Source organism: Plectropomus leopardus, chromosome 12, assembly GCF_026936395.1.
Source record: "Plectropomus leopardus strain MGB_pleo_1.0 chromosome 12, ASM2693639v1, whole genome shotgun sequence".
Taxonomy (NCBI): domain Eukaryota; kingdom Metazoa; phylum Chordata; class Actinopteri; order Perciformes; family Serranidae; genus Plectropomus; species Plectropomus leopardus.
In genome coordinates, this window is record NC_142187.1 from 22,177,923 (window position 1) to 22,190,173 (window position 12,251).

The 12,251-nt window shown below is 35.6% G+C and overlaps 1 protein-coding gene across 7 annotated transcripts in view; it reads right to left on the bottom strand.

Annotated features, from left to right (window-relative positions):
* dpp6b (dipeptidyl-peptidase 6b) overlaps positions 1 to 12,251 on the bottom strand; it is a 146,275-nt gene that overhangs the window by 23,814 nt on the left and 110,210 nt on the right. For 6 of the 7 annotated variants that reach the window (XM_088085525.1, XM_088085524.1, XM_088085521.1 and 3 more), the window contains 9 exons: positions 12,037 to 12,084; positions 11,846 to 11,944; positions 11,683 to 11,752; positions 10,712 to 10,906; positions 10,554 to 10,608; positions 10,328 to 10,430; positions 10,174 to 10,229; positions 9,969 to 10,041; positions 9,776 to 9,849 (listed from right to left, as the gene is read on the bottom strand). In XM_088085525.1, coding sequence (XP_087941651.1) covers positions 9,776 to 9,849; positions 9,969 to 10,041; positions 10,174 to 10,229; positions 10,328 to 10,430; positions 10,554 to 10,608; positions 10,712 to 10,906; positions 11,683 to 11,752; positions 11,846 to 11,944; positions 12,037 to 12,084 — 773 coding nt within the window. The remainder of the gene's footprint in view (positions 1 to 9,775; positions 9,850 to 9,968; positions 10,042 to 10,173; positions 10,230 to 10,327; positions 10,431 to 10,553; positions 10,609 to 10,711; positions 10,907 to 11,682; positions 11,753 to 11,845; positions 11,945 to 12,036; positions 12,085 to 12,251) is intronic. The other variant, XM_088085522.1, reaches the window with a different exon arrangement.

Sequence of the window (12,251 nt, forward strand, 5' to 3'; positions counted from 1 at the left end):
CAAAATTTGACTTTTTCGACATACTATACTATTGCCTTCTTGGCCATTTTTTTTTGACATCCTAAATTATGAAGTTTTTGACCTTTTTTGGCCTTTATTCCCACTTTGTATGCTTTGGCGCATCTCTAAAAGATATTCTAGGTCGTTTTCAGCTATTTTTAAGAGCGGTCATAATTTGACTTTTTCGACATACTATACTATTGCCTTCTTGGCCATTTTTTTGACATCCTAAATTATGAAGTTTTGACCTTTTTGGCCTTTATTCCCACTTTGTATGCTATGGCGCATCTCTATGATATTCTAGGTTGTTTTCAGCCATTTTTAAGAGCGGTCAAAATTTGACTTTTTTCGACATACTATACTATTGCCTTCTTGGCCATTTTTTTGACATCCTAAATTATGAAGTTTTTGACCTTTTTTGGCCTTTATTCCCACTTTGTATGCTATGGCGCATCTCTAAAAGATATTCTAGGTCGTTTTCAGCCATTTTAAGAGCGGTCAAAATTTGACTTTTTCGACATACTATACTATTGCCTTCTTGGCCATTTTTTGACATCCTAAATTATGAAGTTTTTGACCTTTTTGGCCTTTATTCCCACTTTGTATGCTATGGCGCATCTCTAAAAGATATTCTAGGTCGTTTTCAGCTATTTTTAAGAGCGGTCAAAATTTGACTTTTTTCGACATACTATACTATTGCCTTCTTGGCCATTTGTTTTGACGTCCTCATTTATGCTGTTTTTGACTTTTTTGGCCTTTATTCCCACTTTGTATGCTATGGCTGCGCATCTCTAAAAGATATTCTAGGTCGTTTTCAGCTATTTTAAGAGCGGTCAAAATTTGACTTTTTTCGACATACTATACTATTGCCTTCTTGGCCATTTTTTTGACATCCTAAATTATGAAGTTTTTGACCTTTTTGGCCTTTATTCCCACTTTGTATGCTATGGCGCATCTCTAAAAGATATTCTAGGTCGTTTTCAGCTATTTTTAAGAGCGGTCAAAATTTGACTTTTTTTCGACATACTATACTATTGCCTTCTTGGCCATTTTTTTGACATCCTAAATTATGAAGTTTTTGACCTTTTTTGGCCTTTATTCCCCCTTTGTATGCTATGGCGCATCTCTAAAAGATATTCTAGGTCGTTTTCAGCTATTTTTTAAGAGCGGTCAAAATTTGACTTTTTCGACATACTATACTATTGCCTTCTTGGCCATTTTTTGACACCCTAAATTATGAAGTTTTTGACCTTTTTTGGCCTTTATTCCCACTTTGTATGCTATGGCGCATCTCTAAAAGATATTCTAGGTCGTTTTCAGCCATTTTTAAGAGCGGTCAAAATTTGACTTTTTTCGACATACTATACTATTGCCTTCTTGGCCATTTTTTTGAATTCCTAAATTATGAAGTTTTTGACCTTTTTGGCCTTTATTCCCACTTTGTATGCTATGGCGCATCTCTAAGATATTCTAGGTCGTTTTCAGCCATTTTTAAGAGCGGTCAAAATTTGACTTTTTTCGACATACTATACTATTGCCTTCTTGGCCATTTTTTTGACATGCTAAATTATGAAGTTTTTGACCTTTTTGGCCTTTATTCCCACTTTGTATGCTATGGCGGCGTCTCTAAAAGATATTCTAGATCGTTTTGAGCCATTTTTTAGAGCGGTCAAAATTTGACTTTTTTCGACATACTATACTATTGCCTTCTTGGCCATTTTTTTTGACATCCTAAATTATGAAGTTTTGACCTTTTTGGCCTTTATTCCCACTTTGTATGCTATGGCGCATCTCTAAAAGATATTCTAGGTCGTTTTCAGCTATTTTTAAGAGCGGTCAAAATTTGACTTTTTCGACATACTATACTATTGCCTTCTTGGCCATTTTTTGACATCCTAAATTATGAAGTTTTTGACCTTTTTTGGCCTTTATTCCCACTTTGTATGCTATGGCGCATCTCTAAAAGATATTCTAGGTCGTTTTCAGCTATTTTTAAGAGCGGTCAAAATTTGACTTTTTTCGACATACTATACTATTGCCTTCTTGGCCATTTTTTTGACATCCTAAATTATGAAGTTTTTGACCTTTTTTGGCCTTTATTCCCACTTTGTATGCTATGGCGCATCTCTAAAAGATATTCTAGGTCGTTTTCAGCCATTTTTAAGAGCGGTCAAAATTTGACTTTTTTCGACATACTGTACTATTGCCTTCTTGGCCATTTTTTTGACATCCTAAATTATGAAGTTTTTGGTGTTTTTTGGCCTTTATCCCCACTTTGTATGCTATGGCGCGTCTCTAAAAGATATTCTAGGTCGTTTTCAGCTATTTTTAAGAGCGGTCAAAATCTGACTTTTTTCGACATACTATACTATTGCCTTCTTGGCCATTTTTTTGACATCCTAAATTATGACGTTTTTGACCTTCTTTGGCCTTTAATCCCACTTTGTATGCTATGGCGCGTCTCTAAAAGATATTCTAGATCGTTTTGAGCCATTTTTTAGAGCGGTCAAAATTTTACTTTTTTCGACATACTATACTATTGCCTTCTTGGCCATTTTTTTTTGACATCCTAAATTATGAAGTTTTTGACCTTTTTTGGCCTTTATTCCCACTTTGTATGCTATGGCGCATCTCTAAAAGATATTCTAGGTCGTTTTCAGCTATTTTTAAGAGCGGTCAAAATTTGACTTTTTTTCGACATACTATACTATTGCCTTCTTGGCCATTTTTTTTGACATCCTAAATTATGAAGTTTTTGACCTTTTTTGGCCTTTATTCCCACTTTGTATGCTATGGCGCATCTCTAAAAGATATTCTAGGTCGTTTTCAGCTATTTTTAAGAGCGGTCAAAATTTGACTTTTTCGACATACTATACTATTGCCTTCTTGGCCATTTTTTGACATCCTAAATTATGAAGTTTTGACCTTTTTTGGCCTTTATTCCCACTTTGTATGCTATGGCGTCTCTAAAAGATATTCTAGGTCGTTTTCAGCTATTTTTAAGAGCGGTCAAAATTTGACTTTTTTCGACATACTATACTATTGCCTTCTTGGCCATTTTTTTTTGACATCCTAAATTATGAAGTTTTTGACCTTTTTTGGCCTTTATTCCCACTTTGTATGCTATGGCGCATCTCTAAAAGATATTCTAGGGTCGTTTTCAGCTATTTTTAAGAGCGGTCAAAATTTGACTTTTTCGACATACTATACTATTGCCTTCTTGGCCATTTTTTGACATCCTAAATTATGAAGTTTTGACCTTTTTGGCCTTTATTCCCACTTTGTATGCTATGGCGCATCTCTAAAAGATATTCTAGGTCGTTTTCAGCCATTTTTAAGAGCGGTCAAAATTTGACTTTTTTCGACATACTATACTATTGCCTTCTTGGCCATTTTTTGACATCCTAAATTATGAAGTTTTGACCTTTTTGGCCTTTATTCCCACTTTGTATGCTATGGCATCTCTAAAAGATATTCTAGGTCGTTTTCAGCTATTTTTAAGAGCGGTCAAAATTTGACTTTTTTCGACATACTATACTATTGCCTTCTTGGCCATTTTTTTTTTGACATCCTAAATTATGAAGTTTTTGACCTTTTTTGGCCTTTATTCCCACTTTGTATGCTATGGCGCGTCTCTACGGGCTATTCTAGGTTGTTTTGAGCCATTTTTAAGAGCGGTCAAAATTTGACTTTTTTCGACATACTATACTATTGCCTTCTTGGCCATTTTTTTTGACATCCTAAATTATGAAGTTTTTGACCTTTTTTGGCCTTTATTCCCACTTTGTATGCTATGGCGCATCTCTAAAAGATATTCTAGGTCGTTTTCAGCTATTTTAAGAGCGGTCAAAATTTGACTTTTTCGACATACTATACTATTGCCTTCTTGGCCATTTTTTGACATCCTAAATTATGAAGTTTTGACCTTTTTGGCCTTTATTCCCACTTTGTATGCTATGGCGCATCTCTAAAAGATATTCTAGGTCGTTTTCAGCTATTTTTAAGAGCGGTCAAAATTTGACTTTTTCGACATACTATACTATTGCCTTCTTGGCCATTTTTTTGACATCCTAAATTATGAAGTTTTTGACCTTTTTGGCCTTTTTTCCCTCTTTGTATGTTATGGCGTATCTCTAAGATATTCTAGGTCGTTTTCAGCCATTTTTAAGAGCGGTCAAAATTTGACTTTTTTCGACATACTATACTATTGCCTTCTTGGCCATTTTTTTTGACATCCTAAATTATGAAGTTTTTGACCTTTTTTGGCCTTTATTCCCACTTTGTATGCTATGGCGCGTCTCTACGGGCTATTCTAGGTTGTTTTGAGCCATTTTTAAGAGCGGTCAAAATTTGACTTTTTTCGACATACTATACTATTGCCTTCTTGGCCATTTTTTTTTGACATCCTAAATTATGAAGTTTTTGACCTTTTTTGGCCTTTATTCCCACTTTGTATGCTATGGCGCATCTCTAAAAGATATTCTAGGTCGTTTTCAGCTATTTTTAAGAGCGGTCAAAATTTGACTTTTTCGACATACTATACTATTGCCTTCTTGGCCATTTTTTTGACATCCTAAATTATGAAGTTTTTGACCTTTTTGGCCTTTATTCCCACTTTGTATGCTATGGCGCATCTAAAAGATATTCTAGGTTGTTTTGAGCCATTTTTAAGAGCGGTCAAAATTTGACTTTTTCGACATACTATACTATTGCCTTCTTGGCCATTTTTTTTGACATCCTAAATTATGAAGTTTTTGACCTTTTTTGGCCTTTATTCCCACTTTGTATGCGATGGCACATCTCTAAAAGATATTCTAGGTCGTTTTCAGCTATTTTTAAGAGCGGTCAAAATTTGACTTTTTTCGACATACTATACTATTGCCTTCTTGGCCATTTTTTTTGACATCCTAAATTATGAAGTTTTTGACCTTTTTTGGCCTTTATTCCCACTTTGTATGCTATGGCGCATCTCTAAAAGATATTCTAGGTCGCTTTTCAGCTATTTTAAGAGCGGTCAAAATTTGACTTTTTCGACATACTATACTATTGCCTTCTTGGCCATTTGTTTTGACATCCTAAATTATGAAGTTTTTGACCTTTTTGGCCTTTATTCCCACTTTGTATGCTATGGCGTCTCTAAAAGATATTCTAGGTCGCTTTTGAGCCATTTTAAGAGCGGTCAAAATTTGACTTTTTCGACATACTATACTATTGCCTTCTTGGCCATTTTTTTGACATCCTAAATTATGAAGTTTTTGACCTTTTTGGCCTTTATTCCCACTTTGTATGCTTTGGCGCATCTCTAAAAGATATTCTAGGTCGTTTTCAGCTATTTTTAGGGGGGTCAAAATTTGACTTTTTTCGACATACTATAGTATTGCCTTTTTGACCATTTTTTTGACATGCTAAATTATGAGTTTCTGGCTTTTTTGGCCTTAATTCCCACTTTGTATGCTATGGCGTTTCTCTATAAGCGATTCTAGGTCGTTTTCAGCCATTAGCGGGCAAAATTTGACTTTTTTCGACATACTATACTATTGCCTTCTTGGCCATTTTTTTGACATCCTAAATTATGAAGTTTTTGACCTTTTTTGGCCTTTATTCCCACTTTGTATGCTATGGCGCATCTCTAAAAGATATTCTAGGTCGTTTTCAGCTATTTTTAAGAGCGGTCAAAATTTGACTTTTTTCGACATACTATACTATTGCCTTCTTGGCCATTTTTTTTGACATCCTAAATTATGAAGTTTTGACCTTTTTGGCCTTTATTCCCACTTTGTATGCTATGGCGCATCTCTAAAAGATATTCTAGGTTGTTTTGAGCCATTTTTAGAGCGGTCAAAATTTGACTTTTTCGACATACTATACTATTGCCTTCTTGGCCATTTTTTTTGACATCCTAAATTATGAAGTTTTTGACCTTTTTGGCCTTTATTCCCACTTTGTATGCTATGGCGCATCTCTAAAAGATATTCTAGGTCGTTTTCAGCTATTTTTAAGAGCGGTCAAAATTTGACTTTTTTCGACATACTATACTATTGCCTTCTTGGCCATTTTTTTTTGACATCCTAAATTATGAAGTTTTTGACCTTTTTTGGCCTTTATTCCCACTTTGTATGCTATGGCGCATCTCTAAAAGATATTCTAGGTCGTTTTCAGCTATTTTTAAGAGCGGTCAAAATTTGACTTTTTTCGACATACTATACTATTGCCTTCTTGGCCATTTTTTTTGACATCCTAAATTATGAAGTTTTTGACCTTTTTTGGCCTTTATTCCCACTTTGTATAGTATGGCGCGTCTCTACGGGCTATTCTAGGTCGTTTTCAGCCATTTTTAAGAGCGGTCAAAATTTGACTTTTTTCGACATACTATACTATTGCCTTCTTGGCCATTTTTTTTGACATCCTAAATTATGAAGTTTTTGACCTTTTTGGCCTTTAATCCCACTTTGTATGCTATGGCGGCGTCTAAAAGCTATTCTAGGTTGTTTTGAGCCATTTTTAAGAGCGGTCAAAATTTGACTTTTTCGACATACTATACTATTGCCTTCTTGGCCATTTGTTTTGACATCCTAAATTATGAAGTTTTGACCTTTTTTGGCCTTTATTCCCACTTTGTATGCTATGGCGCGTCTCTACGCGCTATTCTAGGTTGTTTTGAACCATTTTTAAGAGCGGTCAAAATTTGACTTTTTTCGACATACTATACTATTGCCTTCTTGGCCATTTTTTTTGACATCCTAAATTATGAAGTTTTTGACCTTTTTTGGCCTTTATTCCCACTTTGTATGCTATGGCGCGTCTCTACGGGCTATTCTAGGTCGTTTTGAGCCATTTTTAAGAGCGGTCAAAATTTGACTTTTTTCGACATACTATACTATTGCCTTCTTGGCCATTTTTTTTTGACATCCTAAATTATGAAGTTTTTGACCTTTTTTGGCCTTTATTCCCACTTTGTATGCTATGGCGCATCTCTAAAAGATATTCTAGGTCGTTTTCAGCTATTTTTAAGAGCGGTCAAAATTTGACTTTTTTCGACATACTATACTATTGCCTTCTTGGCCATTTTTTTTTGACATCCTAAATTATGAAGTTTTTGACCTTTTTTGGCCTTTATTCCCACTTTTTCTGCTATGGCGCCTCTCACGGGCTATTCTAGGTTGTTTTGAGCCATTTTAAGAGCGGTCAAAATTTGACTTTTTTCGACATACTATTCTTTTGCCTTTTTGGCCATTTTTTTTGACATCCTAAATTATGAAGTTTTTGACCTTTTTTGGCCTTTATTCCCACTTTGTATAGTATGGCGCGTCTCTACGGGCTATTCTAGGTCGTTTTCAGCCATTTTTAAGAGCGGTCAAAATTTGACTTTTTTCGACATACTATACTATTGCCTTCTTGGCCATTTTTTTTGACATCCTAAATTATGAAGTTTTTGACCTTTTTGGCCTTTATTCCCAATGTGTATGCTATGGCATCTCTAAAAGATATTCTAGGTCGTTTTCAGCTATTTTTAAGAGCGGTCAAAATTTGACTTTTTTCGACATACTATACTATTGCCTTCTTGGCCATTTGTTTTGACATCCTAAATTATGAAGTTTTTGACCTTTTTTGGCCTTTATTCCCACTTTGTATGCTATGGCGCGTCTCTACGGGCTATTCTAGGTCGTTTTGAGCCATTTTTAAGAGCGGTCAAAATTTGACTTTTTTCGACATACTATACTATTGCCTTCTTGGCCATTTGTTTTGACATCCTAAATTATGAAGTTTTTGACCTTTTTGGCCTTTATTCCCACTTTGTATGCTATGGCGCATCTCTAAAAGATATTCTAGGTCGTTTTCAGCTATTTTTAAGAGCGGTCAAAATTTGACTTTTTTCGACATACTATACTATTGCCTTCTTGGCCATTTTTTTTGACATCCTAAATTATGAGGTTTTTGACCTTTTTTGGCCTTTATTCCCACTTTGTATAGTATGGCGCGTCTTTTCGGGCTATTCTAGGTCGTTTTCAGCCATTTTTAAGAGCGGTCAAAATTTGACTTTTTCGACATACTATACTATTGCCTTCTTGGCCATTTTTTTTTGACATCCTAAATTATGAAGTTTTTGACCTTTTTGGCCTTTAATCCCACTTTGTATGCTATGGCGTCTCTATGGGCAATTCTAGGTTGTTTTGAGCCATTTTTAAGAGCGGTCAAAATTTGACTTTTTTCGACATACTATACTATTGCCTTCTTGGCCATTTGTTTTGACATCCTAAATTATGAAGTTTTTGACCTTTTTTGGCCTTTATTCCCACTTTGTATGCTATGGCGTCTCACGCCGCTATTCTAGGTCGTTTTGAGCCATTTTAAGAGCGGTCAAAATTTGACTTTTTTCGACATACTATACTATTGCCTTCTTGGCCATTTTTTTGACATCCTAAATTATGAATTTTTTGACCTTTTTTGGCCTTTATTCCCACTTTGTATGCTATGGCGCATCTCTAAAAGATATTCTAGGTCATTTTCAGCTATTTTTAAGAGCGGTCAAAATTTGACTTTTTTCGACATACTATACTATTGCCTTCTTGGCCATTTTTTTTTGACATCCTAAATTATGAAGTTTTTGACCTTTTTTGGCCTTTATTCCCACTTTGTATGCTATGGCGCGTCTCTATGGGCTATTCTAGGTTGTTTTGAGCCATTTTTAAGAGCGGTCAAAATTTGACTTTTTTCGACATACTATACTATTGCCTTCTTGGCCATTTTTTTGAATTCCTAAATTATGAGGTTTTTGGTGTTTTCGCCTTTATTCCCACTTTGTGTGCTATGGCGCATCTCTACGGGCTATTCTAGGTCGTTTTCAGCCATTATTAAGAGCGGTCAAAATTTGACTTTTTTCGACATACTATACTATTGCCTTCTCGGCCATTTTTTTGACATCCTAAATTATGAGGTTTTTGGTGTTTTTTGGCCTTTATTCCCACTTTGTATGCTATGGCGTGTCACTACAGGATCTTTGACGTTGTTTTCAGCTATTTGTAGAAGCAGTCAAAATTTGACTTTTTTCGACATACTATACCTTTGCCTTCTTGGCCATTTTTTTGACATACTATATCATGAGGTTTTTGTATAAACTTCTCATCATCATAGTTGGGGGCATAGATGTTTGCCAGTGTTACTGGAGTATTATACATTCCCCCAGTCACTATTATATATCTACCATTTATCTACCATTATATGCTTGGTTTTTCAAATGCATTTCCTGCAAAATGGCTGCATCTGCCACCAATTTTTCCAAATGAGTTGGTATGTTACCTTGTTTTACAGTGCCATTCAAGCCTACTTGCAAGCTTACAGTTCCAGCCAACAAACTTCACCACCCTTTCTTCACCAGTCTTATTAGATTAGAAGTCCAAAATAGCACGTCATCAAAAATAGTACAAAAAGTCCTAGTACAATATGTTGTCCAAAGTAGCATAAAAAAGTCACAGTATATTATGTTGTCTAAATTTGCATAAAATCATAGTATACTAGGCTATCAAAAATAGGAGAAAAACATCATAGCATAGTATGTCAGCCAAAAGTGTATAAAAATGTCATATTATAGTATGATGTTAAAAAGACCATATAAATGTGATAGTATAGAATGACGTTAAAAATATTATGGTTGTCCTTTTAAAATGATGTTAAATCTAGCAGTTTTCCAAAATTAAACATCAAAGAATCCATCTAAATGCCCACACAATTATAAAATTCATGCATTTCAGGTGTCGCAGTGATTTTATGAACTCACCTGTAGAGTGTAATTGGCCTTCTCGCTGATTAAATGATTAATGAATTTGGCCGTGTGCTGGAAGTGAACCTTTTCTGTGGTAATGGAAAAGATAAGATTGGAGACAACACATTAGGGTGTGATCAAAGTTAAATAGTTTTTGTTTAACTCAGTGCAGGACTGAGATATAATATATTAAATTAATGTCTGTTACCGTCAGCGGTTGGGTGAATTATCAAGTACTGCTTCTGCAGGAGCTGACCCGCTCTGTGTGCTAAATTTGCCATCTGAAGGAAAGACAGAAGAAAATCCACCATACATGTCATCAGCATCCTCTTTATAATGACCCCTAACTCTATCACACTGCACTGTAGCTAAACATCTCTGCATAATTTAAATAAAGAGATTGACAGCTTTACCGTATATACCCGTGAATCTGTCTTTGAGCCGAGGTATCGTTCTGAAAATGCAGATGCTGTGATTTGGAAAAAACGGGAAAAAAAAGACTTCAGTCCCATGGGCATGACATCTTTAACACATCCATAGAAATAAAGAATATATGGAAAATTATACCATATAGCTCAAAATCTGTGATGGGGGAGACTGCTGTCCCACATTTAAGCTGGTTAAACTCCTCAGAGCTCAGAAGCATTGTGGCTAAATATCCTCCATAGGCCTAAACAAAGGCAGGGAGACACAAAAACACACCATTTAGTCCAGTTAATTACACTTCATAATAATAATTTCCAAGTGAGGCTGCTGTATCTTAAGAACCTCTTCAAGCATTTGCTCTTCTTACCTTTCCATAAACTCCCATTCGACTCTTATCAATAAATGGCTCTTTGGATATGAACCTAAAAATGAAAGAAAATTGGTCAAACTTTCAGTATTTTTGGACTGAACACATATGAAGTATTCAGTTATTGTCATGTTTTCAGTGAAATCATAAATCTTAACCTGAGTGCTTCCAGCTGGTCCCTCTCCTCCAGTCTTCCCAGTTTCCTCCTGACTTTATGGAGAAGGTTTGTGCCCTGGAAGCCGCTGCCGTGGCCGTCAAAGCGGATGACGATGGTGCTGAAGCTGCTGACCAGAACCGTCGCCCAGTCCACCCGAAACTGCTCTGACACCATCTGCCCACCGGGTGTACCATCCCTGTATGAAAAACCACAGCGATGTTGGTCATTTTAAGGACTGACAAATGTCTCCTACAATAGAATTAGATGGAAATCTTGTTCAGAGGACACATTTTATTTCAGTATTGTTGGTATCATAACAGAGGGTTGAACATCCAAATGTACACATAAGAACAAAGGACTGTTTCACATAATGCCTACAGCAAATTAAAAGTATTACCATGTAAAGTTATGCAACACCAATACAACAACACCTCATCAAACCATTTAATAATACATTTATGAAAACTTTTGTGTTAAAAGTCAGCCATATTGATGAAATCATTTTGATTTAAGAAAGATATTCTGTAAAAGATAGCATCATGGTAGCTTTGTGTTAGAGCAGTGAGGTAGGTTACTGTCACTTTAGAGAGAGGGTTTTTTTGTGAATTCAGGCAGTTTGAGGTTGAATCAAGGACTGAGCCACATGTTCTTTTTCATTTGTTTGTTTTGTTTTTTTTACTATAGTACAGTTAATTAATTAGGAGAAGTTAATTTGATTACTCAGCTACAACAAAACTGTGGATTAAAGTACTTTGTTTTATCCTTTTTTACAATAGAATCCAGTGGAATTTTTTTACTCTTCAAGTGAACATACACAAGTTAATCAAAGGCTATATTTGAGCTTCAACCCGCCGCATGAATGACAATTAAAGTAACTGTTTGCTGCTGCTTTCAAGTGCCAATCATATTCTGTGAACTGTTTCATAAAGATGTCTTTTTGCAATAAAAACAGTCAGACATAATCACACTTACACCAGCAGCAGTAAGGGGTAATGGGCTGTGTCTATGAATCCAGCTGGCTTCAGAATCTGCATCGTCAGAGCTACAACAAACAGAATAAGGATAACGGGGATCTTATTATTACAAAATGACTGGCTGTAATTTCAAAAGTGTGAACACACAAGTAAGCACGTACTGTAGTCATCTATGGTGATGGTCTCGTACTCCACTCTGGGCATCTGCATGTTGTTGTATGTGTTGTTTACTCTTTCATTTGTTTCCACGTCAAACACCTCTGCAGTTAAACAAATTAAACAGGTCCTTTGTTACAATCTCTCCATTCATGTAATTCAGTGCAGTTTGTTGAACATGGACGGGGACACTCACTCTGTTTATCCTCTGTTCTGTAGATGGCGACACTCGGTATATCTGGACCTACACAAAGCAAGTGAGAGAAAATCAGTTAACAGGAGTGCAACAATAGAGGTTGATTTGATGTAAGAAGGCACTGACAAAAGGCTCAAATGCTTCCACAACACCAGTAATCAAACCTCTGAAACCAAATACTTCCCTACAACGGAAACATCTCCCTGTCTCATCTA